The sequence below is a fragment of the Trachurus japonicus genome, chromosome 3, assembly GCF_045865225.1.
Source record: "Trachurus japonicus isolate A0001 chromosome 3, Traja_1.0".
NCBI classification, from domain to species: domain Eukaryota; kingdom Metazoa; phylum Chordata; class Actinopteri; order Carangiformes; family Carangidae; genus Trachurus; species Trachurus japonicus.
Window position 1 is genome coordinate 36,178,186 of NC_140909.1, and position 20,329 is coordinate 36,198,514.

A 20,329-nucleotide genomic window follows, 5' to 3' on the forward strand; every position below is an offset into this window, starting at 1 on the left:
GTGATAGCATCAGATCCCTGTGTATAAACACAATGGCAGAAATTTTTTTTAAAAAAAGGGAGTGGTCAACTGAGATTCTGTCTATTCAAAGGATAGTTTAATGCCAAACACCATACTAACACTCATGTACAACATCATAAAAGTTGAGAGAAGAGACACATGGAACGAGGTACAAATGATGTCTTTGTGTACAATCAGAACCCGGGACTTCCTATTGTATTCCATATTAAACACAGTTTCGTTATGAAAATAAAAACCCACAAAATAAACTGTTCCAAGATTGTCTGTAGCTGGTTGTTACTGACCGTCGCTTCAAATGGAGCTCAGGTGAAGGTTGAAGGTTCCTTGTTTTTTTGTTTTTCATACCCACACCCCCCTCCCACCCCTCCTTATCCTGCCCATGTTAGGTGTAAAATGATACTGATCGGACTGATTTCCCGTTAACGCTAGGAAATGCTTGCTTCTTGTGTATCAATTTTCCTTCAGTAAAATATCTACAGGGCCAGTTCCAGTTTTATTAAACAAACAGCAGAGGAAAAGGCAATAAAAAAATCCTTAGTTTACGTCCCTCTTTTAAGGGAATACAACATTCACATTTGTATTTCAGCAAGAAACACAAACCGATAGCTTTGACAAACTGCGGCAGAAGGAATTATTGCTCGCTTGTTTTCTTACTCTAAACTGTACACAAGTCACATGGCTGACATTCACATAAAGACCTACTGTACATCGGCCAGTGTTCGTCATCAACACTGCGCATAAAAAATAAACACAACTTGTATGGTTTTTCATATGCGTTACATTACGAGACCGCTGAACCTGTGATTCAGAGTCCGATCATTTGGTTGAGTTTGAGTACAAGAAAAAAGTTGATAGCACTGTTAAGACTTCAGTACTTTGAAAAGTGGACAGACACTGTACTTTCAAAAGAAGGAGAAATTGCTGCTCGGCTACATTCAATCATCTTAAACCACGAGTGATACTGATACTGAAGTCTGAAGGTAGAAACGCGCAGGAAGGGCTCCAAACATGTATAAAATGGAATTTTTTTTTCTTACTAGACAAAGATTGAGGAAGGAACAACGACAGACCACAAACAAGAAAGGTCTAATTATCATCCTTTGGTAAAAAACAGATAAAATTTACCTTTTCCTTAATGAACCTCTCTTAACCCTCTAGCTAAAGATCGATACTATACGCGTGTTGATGTAAGCTACACATAAATGACATCTGATAACAATAAAAAAAGAAATCTAGATATAAACAACATATTTACACAAAGTGTTTGGGCGGTCATAAATTATTATACTTGATACAAACTGCTGGCATTGCACCGAAGCCAAACATCTACCCAGCAGTTGCCAGAGATGTTTAAAATATATATATATATATATGTTTTATATATATATATATATATAGTGCACTGCTGCACCTTCACCACCAAAAGGAAAACATTCACAGGCTATACAACTTTACAGCTGAGTCTGAGTCCATACGTTTTAACCGAGGTAGCAGGTTTTTGTTCTTGCTACCTTGAGGGAAAAACTGAGGTTAGTTTTTCTTATTAAGTTTAAAATGAAGAGGTGGTCCTCAAAAAACAAACACTTCTTTCAATCTGAAGTTTCTGAGTCTGTGTTGTGAATTGCTTACCTTTTTTTTGTTTGTTTGTTTACTGTGAGTTACCCCCAAGAGAAGATGCAGTAAGGAGTGTTTTCTCTGAATATCTTCTTCATGTAAAAAGCTGCATTTAATACATACTGAGTGGGATTTTCCAACTTTGTGACAGACACACATTTGTAGTGGAAGCTTGAAAGTTCTGACAAGTTGCCCGGTCAAGTTGTGAAACATTTGAGGGGAGCAGAAATTTTACATCCCACTGACATCGTGGACTGACAACCCAAAACATTTTGGCAAATGAATCCAGTAAGGGCAGATTGGAGGAATCCACATGAAGCTACTGTATAGTGTATGTCATCGCTGGCAGTTTGTTGTGTGACGACAGTCCACCCCCCCCCAAAGTTTATCCTTAGATTTGAGGGACTACAGTGTTCTGTACTTCACCCGGTACTTGTTTACGTTGAGATAGTGGAGGACCTCGGGGTTGCAGGTGGTGGTGCAGGGCAGCAGGCCTTCTTGTCTTTCTCCCATCAGCCACTTGCGGTTGTCGGCGGCCATGTCGCTGGTCACGTGCTCTTTAGCCCAGGTGTCCACAAAGGCCTGGAAGCGTCGGTGGAGACGCCTGTTCACCCGCTGGTGGGACTGTAAGAGACATCAGGCAGAGAGACACAGCTCAGCTACTGGGGCCAGTTCAAAGTACCGTATTGATCCGAATATAAGACGACCCTGAATATAAGACGACCCCCCTTTTTCAAGACCTGTCTTTGGAAAAATACCTTTTTCAGACAAAATCAAAGAAAAAATTAATCTTTTTAAAATCATGTTTTCAGTATCTGTGAAATAACGTTCTGGTAGATTGTAGCACCCACTGATCTCTCTGAATGTGTGTAGGTGTGTGTCCATCTCTCTTGCGCTCTGTTTACACAAAAAGGCACACGCATCAATTGCGGTGTTTTATTTTGAAAATTGTTTTGATTTTGAAAGTTGAGCGGATTCTCTCTTGTTTCTTTGTTTGACCTGCCGGCTTGACGCAATCACTCGCAGCTCGCGCACAAAATAGACCAGACACCGAAACGATTGCTGCAGGACGTCTGGTGTGAACAACACAATCGTTTAACATGAGCCCCGAAAGGAAACTGGCTCAGCTTCTCGGCGCTTCGCAGCTATTCGGCGCCTCCGCGTCCGGTGTGTCCGGTGTGTCCCTGTCCCCGGCGACAACGCGGCCGTAGCCGCTGTGATATGACGACCCCGCCCCCGGAGGAACTGTGAAGGAGTCAGCTGTGATTAAAATGACCTAAACCGAGCCGAGTTGAGCTGTAACTGTGTGGCAGCGCTCTGCTGTGTGGCGAAGGGGCAACACACACACACACACACACACACACACACACACACACACACACACACACACACACACACACACACACACACACACCACACACACACACACACACACACACACACACACACACACACACACACACACACACACACACACACACACACACACACACACACACACACACACACACACACACACACACACACACACACACACACACACACACACACTTGGTGCACACACGCGCGAGGAAGAAAAGCCCTGACTTGCTTGGACAGACGTTGTTTGATGTCACCCGCTGATTTGCATATATAAATATCTAGACCCCGAATATAAGACGACCCGTCTTTTTCAGACTTTTTTTGACGGAAAAAATATCGTCTTATATTCGGGTCAATACGGTAAGTCAGAGAAATATGACTAGAGAGAAAATCAGCCAGGTTGTACAGTGTCAACACAAAAGGCACCATATAAACCTGAATATAGGTCAGACTTGGTAATAAAACACGCTCACTGTTCCAACAGCTGAGCGAGAAAGACTTTTACCCTTGTTCTGTCTGGAAAGTTTCCCTGACATACTGTTAATCTATCCAGAGACTCTTCCTGTCAGAGAAAATAATTTTGAACATGTCCAAGAGTCTGACAGATAGCATTTTTCACTCCCTCGTCTGTGAGCGCTGTGAATTTGTTTTCCTGCCGTCTTTTAGTTCCTCTGAGGCAACAACTCGAGTAACGTGAGCAGCTCCTGCAGATTCAGCTGGGCTAACGAAACATTTCTGACAAATTCAGAACAAATCAGGATCAAGTGGACTGAACACAAAAGACTCCGTCTCGAAAATAAAAACAATATGTAACATGAAGTCTCAAGCTCACCATTGTTCTCTTTTCATTGTGTAAAAAATGAACATCTGCCAAAATCTGATAATGTCAAACAAATTTCAGTTCTGACCCAAACTTGTGTTTATCTATAGCAAATTATACAATAAGTTTTTAAATGGCTGTAGAATATTTTTGTCATAACACTCACTTTAAAATATAACAATGAAACTAACTCCTGAATTGTTACTGTGGTGGGAGTAGAAAATCAGCAACGTAAACACATGGGACTAAAATAACTGACCTGAGTAGGTGATAAAAAGTAAAGGTAAAATCATCCTATCTGGCATAGAGAAACAAATACAGCCTGTTTGGGGCTTTAGTATTGAACCTGGAACTACAGGTGCATCTCAATAAATTAGAGTATCATGGCAAAGTTTATTAATGTCAGTATTTCAACTCAAAAAGTGAAACTAATACATTATATAGATCCATTACACACAGAATGAAACTTGGAGTCTTTTTTCAGTATTAAATGTTGTGTCTTTTTTCTAATTCATTTCTTTTAATTGTAATGATTATGGCTCACATTAAATGAAGACATAAAATTCAGTATCATGAATTTGCCATGTTCATAAATTGAACATGGCAAAAGACCAATTTAAAAAAGCATTTTTAATATGGAAATGCTGGCCTTCTGAGAAGTATGTCCATCTATATGCACTCAATACTTAGTTGGGGCTATTTGTGAACTACTGGAAATTTACTTTTCCGTGATATTCAAATTTATTGAGATGCACCTGTATGTAATAAAGGCAGACAAAACCATGCAGCAGCTAAACAACATTTCTTTCTGTGCCTACCTGATGAGCCCGCGTCAGCGCCGTGTGCCTGTACATGTAGTCCTCTGACTTGCAGACATAGACCATCTTGTAGGAGTTGAGCTTGAACATGCACTCCATCTTCAGCTCACTGTTACCGTCCTGAGACTTGTCCGAGGGGGCCTTGGTCATTCTCTCCTGTTGCAGCTGCTCCCATCCTCTCTGGCACTTCCTTATTCGTCTCAAATTCCTGAAGGTGAAAACAGATCGACAACCGTCAATAACACCGTCTCATCACCAGGTAAATTCTTTTGAATACTCCACACTCCAAAAAGAAATCAAAGTTTACAGGGAAAGTGCGCACAAATTTCTAAAATCTGTAAACTGTTATTTGTTGTATGGCACAATTCTGTTTGACAGTACACACTGTGTGTTTATTTATTTATTTTGTTAAGTCTAGTGGATGTGGTCAGGCACAATACACATTTTCATTAAGAACGGAATAGTCAAATTTGAGAGGACTGTCCCTTTAAACAAATATTCTTAAACCCATGCATTGCAACTCACCGAGTAACAGAATTAGATTGGGAGTCAAATCATTCGTGGGAAAAGAGGATCTATAAGAGCAGCAGAGGCAGCAGTCGTAATCTTTCTGTACAGTGCACTTCCGTTGCACAGCCATATAATTCAGGCTAAATATGCTTGGCAAAACAAATATTTATTTTACTTGGAAATTGATCTTGATTTTGTGCAGGTTACAAAAATGCAATTATTCACCCCACCTGAATGAAAGTTTTAAATGAGTACTTACCACAGAGGTTACAGGTGAGCGAGGACTGAAACCATGAAGCATATTTTTGCATTCAGGGCTCCACTTAAAAGACATGACAGTGAGGCCAATTTCAAGTAAAAACTGTTATATAAATATATATATGAGCTGAGGATACTTTGATGTGCACATACTTCCACCAACAATGTACAGAGTGTTTATGATCATGAGATGAAGACCCAACATAACTGGAAAAAGAAACTGCTGGAATTTCACTGCCATTGAAGGTTTAAGTGAGGAAAGACAAGTCTTTTGACCTCGTGCTGCTGATCTCTCATAGATTTGATGACAAAGAACATAAAATAAATATATAAATAATAAAAGAAGATGTGGGTGAGCCCACTGATAAATCACAGCCAGGTACCAGATTTATGCAATGGGTTTGAATAAAAACTAAAAAACTAAGACCAAGGTTTTAAAAAAGCCCATTGAAATGTGTATGGTAATGGACAGCCATCTCAAAGAAACCAGAAACTCAAAAGAAAGCACCAAAAACAATGGCAGACAGGCTTTATGTGCAACACTCATTTGGAGCTTTTACGACAGAGCAGACACAATCACGCCTCCATGCACAGCTCTGAGGTGTCCGGAAAGAAATACACCAACATATGAACATACAATTTAGACGTTCATTTTATTTACAAACCCTACTCCTCTGTACAAGTGTTGCAGATAATGTGCTTGACCAGAGTTTTAAAAAACATATGAGCACTAATCTCTGTCAAACCAGTGGAAAAATCTCACCCACAACAAAAAGTTGCAACGGGAGTGCACTGTTTCCACTGAAAATTATTACAAACATAACACTGAGTATAACAGACTTAAACAAATGGACATTTGAACAGTTACAGTTGCAAACAGTGAACAAGTCACATACAGGACCTTTGATCTGAATACAATCACAAACAAAGGGCATGATAAGGTAGAAAAGGAAACCACGATTTCACTGTCCTCTCTTAACAAAGTCTCTCTGGTCCTACACAAGAGCTGTAGTCTATTAAACTCAGGTCACAGACATCGTAGAAAAATGAAATAAAAAGGACAAAATGAACCCATTTGTTTTGCTCTCAGTTTGTGCATTCAGTGACTTTTTGTTCTTATGTTACACAATGAAAAATCACCATTTAAGTTCAATACAATGTGAATAATCAAATCAAATTTTTCGTTATAGCCGTCTACTAAAGATGGAAATTCAAAACCCACGATCAAGCCAAAACCATTTTAAAAAACCTTACTATCAATAAATAAAATTCCCATTAAAAAGGAACTGAATCAATGAATAAATAAATTCCATTTTCTTTTTTTTTTTCTTTTTTTAAAAGATGGCCATGTAAAGTGCAATCTTCCAAGTGAGGCAGAGGTCAAAAACTGAAAGACTTATGTTAATGGCCAATGAGATTCCAAACAGACAGGAGAGGATTCGGGCACTGCGAGCACTTCAGTGTTACTCTTTTTGATTGATCTTCTCAAACCTTTCGTGTTTGTCTGTTATTAAAAAGGCAGAGCTCTTGTCGTGTGTTGTGATGAGAGAGAGAGAGCCGTCTAAGTCAGGCTTGTGCAGAAGTACCACTGTGTCTAGCTCTAAAAAAAAAAACATGAGTTGTGTTTGGCAGCAGGTTTGGCTTGTAAACAGTGGAGTGGCTGCTCGGCTCACTAGTGCCTCAGGACAGAAGCTGTAAGTGTGCAGACAAGAGGGGGGACATGGCTGGAGCCTCACCTGGGGAGGAACACCGGCTTCTGCGCCAGATGTTCACGCAGCTCTGGGGATGCGGAATCTGAGTTCAGGTATCTGCTCACGTAGTCTGACCACCTCTGTGGAGGAGAGAGCAGAGAGAAGTAAATCAACAGTGTTTCCAAGAGGGCCTCCTTCCAGCAGCAGGTGCTGTTGTGCACATGTCAATGACCCCCTGGTGAATTTTCATTCTTTTCACTGCCTCGTTGCTCCTACACTTGTATTGAGTACACGTAACTCAACTATATGACAAATCTCAAGCACACTTATAAACCCCTTCACACTCCTGTTTCCACTCACATGGAACATTAACAAGTACTGCAAACCTGAGGAAATGAAATGACACCTTCCCAGAGTTTCATACCAACCTCATTGCACTGATTTTGTCATCAGTACATTAACAATGCCCAGAAATCATTGTCACAACTTATGGCAAACTCTCTTTTCTTTTATAAAGAAGCATTTCATGGAGCTACCTTATTCCCGCAATCTGGGAAAGATGTACTGGTGTGGGGGGAGTTGTGTTTAGTTTTGATTAAGTTCTCCAGAACTGGCATCTAGGAAAACTCACTCAACCAGCTCCCTGTTATCAACAGATTAAAACTTTAACATCTCTTTTACTCAAATCAGAGAGAAATTCCCTATCTCCTTTAACGCCATCGCCCCCTCATGTGTTATGATTATGAATCAAAACTCCAGCTATTAACCAATCTGACCAAACTGGCTTTAAGGGAAGACACACATCTAATGAGCTATGCTGGTTATATAATTACTCCATTATACAGCTATTAGATGTAGAAAATACATTTCAATCAAGTAAATAGGGTATTTTTATTTCCTACAAAAAAATCTGTGCAGATGAACCATTTTCATGTGTGAAGATTCAGCAGTGGCCACGAATCTGATAACTGATGGACTTGTATTGGAATATCTCAGTACTAGGCTGAATCTTTATTCACAATCCTGATTTTATCGTTTGCAGCAGCCAAAAATTAAAAAGAAATCTAGCAGGAATCCATAAAAGATTTCTCTTCAATTCATTGTAGCCCAAGGATTCGTTGCATACAATGTAGAAAGCAGAACTGGTGCTAAGCTGTTGACAGTGGAATCGTGAAACTTCAGCTCTGCAACCAAATACATGGAGGAAACACTTGACATGACATGTACAAAACACATGCATTACACACACACAGTACAATAGGACTTGGAAATCATTTTGGAGACTCAGGCTACAGACTACAGGTTCTGGCTTGTACTTTGGAATATTTAGTTTCTACTTTCTGTTCCTAAGGGTCATGAGGGTTCAAAGGTTACAAATATAATGCAAAACAACTCAAAACCAAAATAATATTCGGTCATATTTCCCCCTATTTCCTCTGCTGCTGTATGTGATAACAGGTAGGTGAAGCTAATAAAGTGATAGACTATTGTGTGTGAAGTGTGTCTGAGTCGTACCTCTGCCTCTGCCGGCTCATCAGAGTTCTCCTCTTCTGTGTCCAGCAGCTCCACAGCCAGACTGACAGATCCTCGGCTCTTTGCAAACATCAACTAGATGAAAACACAAACAGTCAAGGGGAGCTGTCTGAAAACGAAGTGTGTTCAAAAAAAGTTGAGACTTGACGTGTTTGTGGTACCTTGAAGGAGTTCTCGTCTGACATGAGCTGCTCGGCCTTGCGCTGGTAGACTCCCTCGGCCGTGGCCCTGGAGGTCTGTGTGGACAGTGTGCCTCCCGTGGCTTTGTTGGCACATTCACTCAGGTACATGTCCGTTACACGTGAACATACATCGTCAGTGACAAGGTGCTGGAGCTGTAGGAGTAGGATTAGGGACAGCAGCACACTCAGTGACTTTAGAGTTGCATATTAAATGTGAAAGTGAAAGACAGAATTTTTCTCACAACTCTAATATTCACAGACACAGCCTTGTGGTTTGGTTAGCCCTCTGTTTTAACGTAACAGACATGACCTCATGCTCACTGATCACTTTGTGACGTGACAACTGAATACTTGTTTTATGCATTCTGTGCAAATTAAGCCCAGTATATCAAGTTTGAGTGGAATTTAAAGACATACAGTACAGAAGTTTGCCATTCTAGTTGGATTTGTGTTGCACAAGCAGCAGAGCGTATATACCTCTGCTGATACCAAACAATCCTACAGATCTGTCAGCTCCTGATTATCATTTGGATCCGCACCAAATTGAACAAACTCACAAATCTCATGTCTTATTTATTTACATCAGTACTCCTATACGTCTATACATTTTCTGAGAAACTGCAAAAAAAAAAACTCCTATCTTGCAAAGTCGCTAAGGTGATAAAAGAATTCCTGGATCCTTCAACCAGTTGGCATCAAAATTTAGTGGGCTGTTCCCTAACTTTTGCCCCATCCCCCCACACCAAGTTTCATGCAAACTGCCTGGGTACGTTTTGCATAATCCTGCTGACAAACAAACAAACAAACAAACCAACCAACAGCCACGGTTGCAAACAAAAACCTCCTTGGTCGAGGTAATCAAATGATGTTAATTTTAAAATCAGCTGACCTGCCGGACAATGCTCTGGATGAGTTTGTCCATGGTGAAGGCAATGTAGGCATGGATAGTAAACATTTCCCTCAGGGAATCCTCGTACTGAGCCGGCTCCATGTTTCCATCCAGAAGGTTGCGCACCATTTCCAGAAACACTGAGTAATAGTCCTCCACATCAACATCCACTGCAGGAAAAGACAACAGTGTCAAAACTTATATGGTGGAAAAAAAGATCAGAGTGTGATCCACAGTAAAATATCAATATATAAGTTTTATATGACTAGTTAATCAACTTGTCACTTACTTGGCTCTTTCATTTTCAGCTGGATCGCTGGATTTTCATTTTTCTCCCTTTTGAAGCCCAGAACCTCTCTTTCCCACTCCCGCTCTCGGGCATCCTCTTCAATCTGTTTCTCGGCTTGGCCGTAGATCCGCAGCAGACGAGAACAGAGGATGTGGTGAAGACGGAGGAAGATATACCAGTAGTTGTTCACAAAGAACAGGTTGTAGGCATCGTCTGTGCCCCGCAGCTTCTGAGCTGCCGTGTTGCTGAAGAGGAGCTTGGACTTTGTTGGGCTGCTGCCTGGCAGGCCGTTGTGCTTCTTGGGACCGTCTTGTTCCATCTCTGCGTCTTCCTCCTCCTCTTCCTCCTCCTCCTCTACGTCAGAGAGTTCACCTCGCCGTGCGAACAGCAGGTCAGGGATAAAATGGTGGATGATCTGTTTGATCTTGTACTTGTCCTCTTTCTGGATGCCCACCTGCCTTTTGACGTGGTGGATGATGAGGGCGGCTGCGTCTTCCAGGATCTGGCTGTCGTCGTAGGTCAGGGTCATGTGTGGGCCGCTGGGTGGCGGCGTGGCATTTTCCTCTGATGCTCGCTCCTGGCGCTACAAGAAAAACAAACGTGAGTAACTTGAGAGTAATTCTGAACAGTAAAATCATGTATGAAAATGAAAGGCATCTCTACATCATGAGCCAGTGCTCCAAGTTTGAGTTATAGCTTCAAAAAATAAATTCCGCTGTGTCAAATGCGGTCAGTTTCAGTCAAACGAATCCTTGTCAAGGAAACATGTTCACTTACGTCATCATATAGCAACTCAATTTCATTGAGTAAAGTCTTAGAGCGCAGCACTTTGGTGTCATTCTGCTTGAAGTTGATGCCTTGATGGTCGAGTGACTTCAGGTAATACTTCTCATTCTGCTCCCGCCAGATTTTGTTGAAGCCTCTCTGGGCTTCTCTCCACTCTTCCTCCTTCATTTTCAATCTGAAAAAACAACAACAAAAAAGTGTTCACATCCCAAAGTTCTTTTATCTGTTGGTGTAACAACCTGTCACTCAAGGATAAAACAGTCTTAACAGTGTTGTGAAAACTTCCTATTGGACTATTGGACTTAAACAGAGAATTTTTAAATTGCACACAGCTGTCAACTTCTCTGTTTTGTTATGTTATGTTGTTTTGTGCTATGAGCATGTGGTCTGCAAGCCACCAAGTGGAATTGCCCTTTAAGGGATTAATAAAGTTGTCTTGAATCTTGAAAAGTCAAATCCTATAAATTCTATAGGATTTTATATAAACAATTAAGCTCTGATCAGAGGCAGAAAGGAATAAACCATTAACCTTTTCAGCACTATGGGCACAGACACAGCTGGGTTCCTCTTGAGGCCGTCAATGATGTCGTGTGCCTTGTCTCCATATATCCTCTGGATGGCTTTGCGGTGAATGACTTCCGAGGAGCCGCCCATAGTGTTGTCCAGCTTGAAGCGCACCTGCTCCTCAGCAGACATCCTTGAAAGCCTCCGCTGCACCGTTTCCAATGCTCGTATCGTGGCGAGGTTGGTTTCCAACACAACATCCAGCTAAATGGGAGACAAGAGTGAAACCATTAGCTGAGTTTAACTGGCCGGTGGTGTCACCAGATTGTGTTTGGATATCCAAGTATGTGCTTTTGTTTGACTCTGAGCAACGTCAATCACACAAAGGAGGTGCTGTATACGCTCTTTAAATCATAAAGAAGCTACAGTTTTCACTTTGGAGTGTTCCTCACCTCAAAGCGTTCATCCTCGCATCTGTAAATGTGCTCCTCATACTGAGTCTTCTTGGAGCTCACAAATGTAGAATCCTCAGACCAGGATGGAAATGACACCCATGTGTCGTTCAGGACCTGGAGCAAAGGGACGTTTGGTTCAAATCAATTTCACATTTATGCAAGACATTAATCGTGAAGGCTCTCACTTGCAAAAACCGGTACTTCAAAAAAGATAATGATATCCAAGCCTAACTGATGGCAATGGATCAAAATGGTTGAATTCATTCTAAATAATGCCATGCGCTCACACTGAATGTTCTGTTTGTTTGATCATGAAAGAATTTTACTGAGTAGTAGTTCCCTCCCTCCTTTATTAAATCGCCACACAGTTGATGTAATTTGGACTATTTTAATTAATCCACTAAATGCACATTTTATTGGAATTTGGTATGTGGTTTAGTGTTAAGTCCCACTCCTGAGGCTGCTCTCCAAGACACACACATTGATAACCTTGTAATTGGTAGAGCTGTGTTGTGGAGAATAACGACGCCCACTTCCTTCAGTGACTCACCTCTTTGCACAGCGGTGTCCTTCCTGTGCACTTGGGCTGCTGGTAGCTCTTCGGCAGTGCTCTATAGCTGGATCCCAACCTTTTGCAGGAAGCATAGTCGATCTCCATGGCGATGCCCTCCGTGGCACGCTCCTTGGGTAAACTCTCCGCATGGCTCGACTCTCCGTGGCTAAACTCTCGGTAGCCCAGGAAGTTTTTCAACCAAGTAAAAAGCTCGGGGAATTTTCTGGAAATTGTGCAACGGCATAGATGAAATACACAATAATCAAGGTTGTGTCACTGTGACTGACAGATGTTGTCCGTGGCTGTAGTGCCATGTCTCATTAGAAAAGACAAATCCAAACAGGACATCATACAATTTCTCCATAAAATTGAAAAACCGGTCTATGACTCAAGAGTTTAGGGAAGGGGTGACTAATTTGCTACAATGTGTAACAAGACAGTCATACATAACCGCAGCACTGACAGGCTGTGTGGACTTACCCAAGAAACGGGATAACTAATTGGACGAGCTCAGCACGAGAAATGACTTCCTGATTGAAGATATGCAGACACCGAAGGAAGTTGTCATACGCCTCAGTGCTCCGAAGAGCCTTCTTCACCTGTTGTCAGTGATGACAAAAAAAAAAAAGTATAAATGGAAAGTAGAGAAAAAACTTTCCCCTGAAACAGTTTCATCATGTCATTAACATTTTGATAATCACCACCTTCACATTATCATTGAGGTACTGTTATTGAAGGGGCAGAATGAAACAATAATGACCTTCTCAAAGAACATGGTTTCAGTGCTGGTGCTGTGTTTGCCGACTTCTGTCATGCTGTGGTCCTTCCCCATTATTTTCGGTTTCTTCTGCAAAGATAAAAAAAAAAAGCAGAAAAAAAGCATGTCAAAATTAGAACCTAACCCCTAAACCTAATGTCAGTTTCATTTTGAAACGGATAAATGTTTTAAAAATACCTCATTGTGGGGTTAGTATTGATTAAAAAACATTTAATTACCAGTTTATCTGACGAACCCTGACAAAACTAATAAAAACAAATAAAAAGCCCTGCAATAAATCCTATTTTTATTAAGTTTCTAATGCTCCATCTTTATTGAAACCGTTTAATAGAGATTTAACTGTATGGTCACTATGGAGGATTTAGTATGCTGTATGATGATGCAGAAATTAACTTGTCAGGTGCAACAACAATTTGTCCACCGTCATTAATTCAAAAAAGGAATACAAGGCGATAAATTCTCTAAGCTCCCTAGCTACTAAAATAAAGCAGAAAGAAACAAATAACCATACGCAGTCAACATGGAGAGTGGTGTGTACCTTGACAGGTGGTGTGGCTCCCACTCCAGCGGGTCTTCTCATCGGCAGGCCGTTCTGGCTCAGCCTTTGTTTATTGTTCAGTAATGGTCTCTTTGCAGTCCCACCGTGGTCGTTGCGCACTGACTCTGCCCTGTCTGGTGTAGCCTTGCCCAGCAGCTGAAAAAATATATATCACACAGTATTATCACAATCTCACCAGAAAGGGGTGAGAGAAATGCTGGAGACAATGCATATTTAATTACTCATTTTTTGCAAAACTTCATTATAAAGACATGGAATATGTTATGACAGTATGTGAACAAGGGTAACGACAGCATGAACCATATTAGTTTGATAAAGACTACGGTAGGTAAGAAGGGCCAACCTGTAGGAGTGTATTCACAGAGAGAGACTCACCACTGAGCTGTTTGCATCAGGCAGGAACTGTCCAAACTCTGAGAGCAGGTCCTCCTGGTTCTTGAAGAGCCGAGCCACCTGAGTGTAGACCTCCTGCTCAGTCAGTGCTGGGGTGTAGTTGCCTCCGGCCTCTTTAGCATTTCTTTGCTCCTTCTGGAAAATTTTCATTGAAGAAAAGGGTGGTGGGATTAGCAGTAGTAGTTTTCCCCTATACTCACTCAGCAGCGCCGCACTGCTGCTGCTAAAGTTTCACATCATTATCACTGGACAACTAGTAGTTTTCACTCACACAGAACACCACCACTCAGTGTTATCTTGAAATTGCTATTTTTTTTCTCCAAAGATATACATTTATGCTCCTGACAAACAGACCGTTAAATTATTCAATGCTGGAATAATATTTCATACTTTCTTCTTTTATTCCTTTACCTGGTATGTGTGCAGAATTTCCAAAAAGGCTTTGTAGATGTCTGGCTGACCCTGGAAGCGGTTCTTGATCTTGTTGACATAGTTTATAGCGTGGTTGAACTCAACGGGCTGGTTGTTCTGGAGAGGCGGTCCGGCAGACGGCGTGCTGCTCACAGGAGTGTGGGACTGAACTGAAGGTGAGCGCGGTGAGGCATAGGATGGGATGGATGGATTGGGCTGGCTTGTAGGTGTATGGGCTGGAGACTGAATTGGCTGTTGAGAAAAAGAGGGGTGTAAATAGCACCGTATAACACTGACAACAAAAACCGTAGCAATAAAAACATTATCTACCTTGTTATACTAAATTAAAGTGGCAAATAAAGAATATAGTCTACCTTGCTGGTTTTATTTGGAGCAGGTTGGGCGGGGATGGGTGGGGTGGTGGTGGTGGTGGTGGTGGTAGTGGGTGGGCCAGGCTGTGGCAGACTCTGGTGCTGGTGATGGCTTGCAGGTTGGCTGGGCGCTCCACTTACAGGGAGGTTCTGAACTGAAATACCATGAGGGGTGATGTAGTGAATCTGACCTGGCGTGGTCACATTAACTAGATCGTTGGTTTGAACCTCAATCTTATATCCAGGGGGCAGGAACGTGTTAAAACCCATGATGAGGTCTGGGTGGCCTTTGAAGAGTTGGGACACACGGTTTATGACTCCAGGAGTGTCGATGCTGTAGTGAGAGAGTGATTGATTGAATATTAGTATGCAATTATCAACTGGGTCAATGGATAAACTTGACCTGTACACGTTTTTTTTTTCTTCACACGTTGAAGAAAATGTCCTTAAAATAAGAATTTACCTCTGCGACTTGAACTCTTTCATAATATCAAGAAAATCATTATAGACTTGTGGCTGATTCCCAAACTGCAACTTGACTTGATCCAGATAAGACAAGGCATCTTCAACCTGCAAAATAAAGACCAACATTACTACTTTGACTATGAATTATTAGGAAACATTACATGCAAATCTCATCTCCCAAAAAATCGTAATTTTTGTAGCCCCAGATTGATATACAATATAAATTCAGAACTAGAGAAGACATAACAAGCACAGCAATGCTGATGACCAAAATGCCAAAGAAGGTCATGTTTGGTACTCTGTAAAATAAACACTTTTGTTTCATTGGTGACATCATTTCATTTTATCAGTGTACTCGGTGCAAATGTTTGAGGTTTGCTCATGTAGCGGTACCTTAAGGCGCTGAAACTGCTGCTGTCCTTGAGTTGAAGTTATGGGAGCGGGTGGGTGAACGTGACCTTGAACCACTGCAGGACCCTGCGACTGCACCGCAAGACTGTGTGCATGGGGACCAACGTGTGGCGCAGTATTGCTGTGTCCATGTCCACTTGTGCTCTGAGGCATTGTTGGCACCTTTTTAGGAGGAAACATAGAAGATTAGCAGAGATCCAGGAAGCTTAAAAGATACAAATGTCCCTGAAAAGTTTAGTATACATAATATGACTATTAAACTGGGAAAGGACGTTGAATCTTGCAAACATTCACAATTCAACTTCAGCTTTTTATCAACATTCATTTCAGATGCTGCTCCTTTGAGGTGAATAACTTTAATTAGCAAGTAATCATCTTTCATTTAATCAGTTAACATTAACAGCAGCTCTGGTCTGTAGAGACCACGGCATCATACCTGGTAGCCCTGGGGAAGAGAATACTGGATGCCAGTGGATGGCTGCATGTTGTCTGTGGCTGCCTCTATCACAGTAGGGGCCGGGGCGAGGGCCCGGTGCTGGAAGCTCTCTGCAATACCTTGAACTGGGGGACGACGTGGTTGCTGTTGCTGGGGTGCAAATATCGGTTCCTGGTCCTCCACACGCCTCTTCATTGTATATACATACTCAAAGGGGCTTAAGTGAACAAAGACAGATTAAGCATTAACAGGCTGCTTAGTGCTACTCAGTACATAAACTTAATTGCATGTACCACATCTAAAATTATAACATGACTGACAAATAAGTTAAAATACTTCACAACTTAATATTTTTGTAAAATAAAAATACAATATGCAACGCTACAAATCCTAAATTTACATTTAAATCTTGAATTAAAATTTTAGTGGAAATTGGGAAATGTTTATTTTTTGTGCAAACTCAGGAATGTCGATATAACTCAACGGCCATTTTGGAAGCATCAAAAGTGTTCAGTATTATGCAATCCAATCAAACTTTACCACAACTGTCATAGAGGTCATTTTACCCAATAATAAACAACTAGAACCAGAGGCTCTATAACCTGGAACCACAGATCTTAAAACTAACATTCATAAAAAAAAAATAACATGACTGCATTACTAAGGTATGAACAAATTCAGCTGGTTATGATGTTTCCTAACTGCGGCCTATGGCAAACAATTTCAATCTAATATTATATTGGTATTTGACAGTGATCTAAGAGATGTAACATTGATGTAAAAACTGTCAAATCTACATAGGTCCATTCAGTGTACAAAGGGCTGAACAATCTGAAATTCCCATGATAAAGTGTTCTCATGTTTTCAACACATTAACACAGTGATTTCAATTTCATCTTCAACCTGCATCATATTTACACTTAGGGAGTTTATTGTTTAGATGTTTCAAGACTTAGCCTATATTTTAATTACATACACAAAAACGAATCAAATGAAGCAATTTTTTTTGAATAAAAAAATATCACCAACGAAGAGCAAATCAGTGAGAAACAGAGGCAAAAATTAACTTGCATCAGCACAACAAAAGCCTACGAGAAAAGTATTACGCAAAATGCTTGCCTATGACTGTCCATAAATAGACGTGCTGTTGTTGTTCGGCAGAATGGCTGGGGCTGCCAGTTAGGGACCGTCTCTCAAGTAACATGGTACTGACATGAAGCGCATTGAAGTTACCATGGCTATATACAGTATATATTTATTTATTTTTCTACTATAAGATATATATAATAATCATAACACTTAGATAATTTTCCAGATGTCCATATTAGGTTTTAATTCGGTGCTTCAATCATCACTATTTTTTAATTCCCCAAATGTCAACAAATTATAAAGTGTTGGATAATTATTCAAAAGGATGAAACAGGAAAACAAAGGAGGACACAGTCCATTGCAGCAAAAATTATGGCTGATATATCTTTGTAGATTTCAGCTGTTAATGTTTACGGTATGCTATTTCAGGCGGCTAATTATTTTGCCACTTTTGCCACCAAAGCTAAATGGGTTGTCAGATTATCATTAGTATTGATATTTTTAATAGTAGTAAAGCTTGCATTATATCAGGGCTGAATTACAAGAAGCCAGTTTGATGATGTCATGACTAATAGTCCTTTTCGGCTCTGTCCATGTGGCTCTCGGGACGTGCCACACATGTACACAGAGAATAGTAATTTGCTGACACTCCCTGAGCAAACGTCATTGCATTTTGTCAGCGGAGAGCAGACATTGTGCCTCACTGCCCTGCACCACCAATTTCGGAAAAGACGGTGGCTGCGCGTACGGTCTTCAGTCGCAGAGATCGTGTCTGTCGCATATCAATCTGCAAATATTCTTTGCCGAAACGCGAAGCAAACACTGCAGACAGTAAAAGATATCGAAATTGGTCGACTATCGCTGCAAAAAATCTGACATTTAGCCGCCAGCAAACACTTTCCAGGCGTGTAGGCGCAGTCTCTCTCTCTCTCGCTCGCTGTAGCCCTGCCTCATCCCCTCCCCCTCTCTGCCAAACACCGAGCTTAACGCCATCCGTTTTCTCTGAGCTGTCCGCTTTCGCTTGTCCGATGGCTGGCTGGCTGGCTGGCGTTGGCTTTCGTCCTCCTAGCTCGAAGTTATGTGACAAGCAATCTAGCCTTTATTATCGACAGACCATAGGCTGGTTTGGCAGAAAGACCCAGTGAGAGCGATGCCGTGTCTGAAAGTGGCCGCTGACAGTGCTCGGTGCGCGGGGCTGAGCTGAGCGTGTTGGCTAGCTGACGTTGAGTGGAAGATGTCGAAAAGAAAATCAGCCATACCTAATCGCAGCCGATAACGCGACAACAAAGTCGACTGCTTCGCACACGGCACATGGGCCACCGTTACATTAGAGTACTTAAATAAAGTTGGAGGATCAGTAATTAATTCTGGCTGTGTTGGCTGGTCGGGTCAGGAAGAGCGCTGGCTAGCCCAGATGCTAACGCTGTAGCTTCGACACATCGTTAACGTCGCATTAACGTCAAGTTATGCGAGAAGTTGAACTGAAAAAAACTGGGCTGTCACACAAACCGCCTCTCTGCCAGTCACATTTGCCCCGAAACAACTCCGACATAGACACTTAAATGTAATTTAGCAAAACAAACTAGCAACAAAAATTCATGTTGTCAGGTCAATCGTAGCGTTAGCATGCCAGCTAATTCATGGTCGCCGCTTTTAGCTCGCTAGCTCGACTAACTTGTAGGACCTGCGAGCCGATGCAGCCGCCGCTCACAACACTCACGTTGTTTTGTTGAAAGACAAAAACCCGTCAAATGTTAAGTCAGCACAGAGAAAGTGGTTGGTGTTAGCTGGCCATCTGGTTTGTTCGGCAAGGTTATGTAGCAGCAGCTAACTAAATGCTACGTTAGCACAACAACCAACCCCCCTCCATCAGTACAGGGTTCGTGGCTAACGAGCTAACACTACTTCAACTTACCTCGCTGGACTGCCGCCGGACACACCTGGACACACCGGTCTCACGGAGCACAAACACTCGGTCACCAAGCGTGCATTCACCGGCCTGTGACAAAAAAAGTGAAGTTCTGAGAGGTGGTCGCAAATGGAAATGTCAAAAATGAGATTGACCGTAGGGGCTACGTCGCTAACAACAGTGTATGTATGAAGCGGTGTTCCTTGAACATAGAGGCGTGTCCAGCACGAAGGCGGGCTGGTCTCCTCCCAGTCCGAGCGCCCATTGGCCCGCTGCGCAGAATGAAAACAAATACAGTGAAGGCAGTGAGCCAGTATCTTTGGTTAAAGGCGTCTGGTTAGTTTATGGTCTTGTCAAGTGCAGGGTTATCTGCACACTGTCTGCCTCATAGCCTCCATGTTACTTGTCTGGTACATCAGGCACATGACTGGATTAACTTCCTAACCCAAACCCTACATTATAGCCTACAGTCACCTGTGCTACCTACGACTTGTTCAGTGCTTTTTTTTTGGAGGGGGGATATGTCATGTTCTGCAAAGTGCATCATAATATGGCAGGCTAAAAGTGCAATAAACATTTTTATTTTGCAGTAATATAATTTCTTAAAATCTTCGTTGAGCATTAGTGCATAGATTGAATACTGCTGATCAGCTCCACAAAATGACAACTTCTCATTACATGGTCCAGTATTTATTTCTTTTTTACATTTTTGGAGTGGCACATTGATAATCAAACGATGCAGCTTTGAAACACAGACTCAGTAACTCAGTTTGCAGGAGTGTTTAATCCACTCATTTAATTTAGTCATGGTATACAAAAGTAGGAGAAAAAGGTATTTTTCCTTTATGATGTAAAGATAGTTGATAGTTGGACAGTCCACCTGGTAAATGTTTGAGTCAAATTAAATATTCATAGATAATCATTCACAATTCAATTCACATACACCAAAAAATTTAAAATTTTCACGACAAGTTAAACATTGGGCAGCAGTAGCTAATAAGAGTCCAGAGGGGGAGAAAGCTATTTACTATCTCCTGTTCGGTTGTTATTATGGCCATCCAACCATATGGATCATAGTGAGCTACTTTGACTGGATTCTGTTATTTAGACATACTCATTTCCCTTCATGTGTAAAGAAACTGCTGCTTGCAGCCTCCCAATAATTTACTGTGAAATTGATAGCTATTACAGTACAAATGCAAAATAGCGTACAATAATGAAG

At 41.5% G+C, this 20,329-nt stretch overlaps 1 protein-coding gene across 1 annotated transcript; it reads right to left on the minus strand.

Moving 5' to 3' along the window:
* Positions 1-75: 75 nt before the first annotated feature.
* On the minus strand, positions 76-19,356 carry LOC146990325 (paired amphipathic helix protein Sin3a-like). Its single transcript, XM_085771847.1, has 21 exons — positions 19,114-19,356; positions 16,110-16,326; positions 15,656-15,835; positions 15,261-15,367; positions 14,801-15,131; positions 14,427-14,678; positions 13,998-14,150; positions 13,602-13,757; positions 13,046-13,132; positions 12,766-12,884; positions 12,283-12,508; positions 11,730-11,846; positions 11,303-11,541; positions 10,765-10,948; positions 9,988-10,570; positions 9,699-9,868; positions 8,789-8,962; positions 8,610-8,702; positions 7,140-7,234; positions 4,636-4,843; positions 76-2,259 (listed from the first exon to the last, which is right to left on the minus strand). Exons 2-21 carry the CDS (start codon positions 16,302-16,304, stop codon positions 2,041-2,043), a joined length of 3,888 nt encoding a protein of 1,295 aa, XP_085627973.1. The 5' UTR covers positions 16,305-16,326; positions 19,114-19,356; the 3' UTR covers positions 76-2,040.
* Between the last annotated feature and the right edge of the window lie 973 nt (positions 19,357-20,329).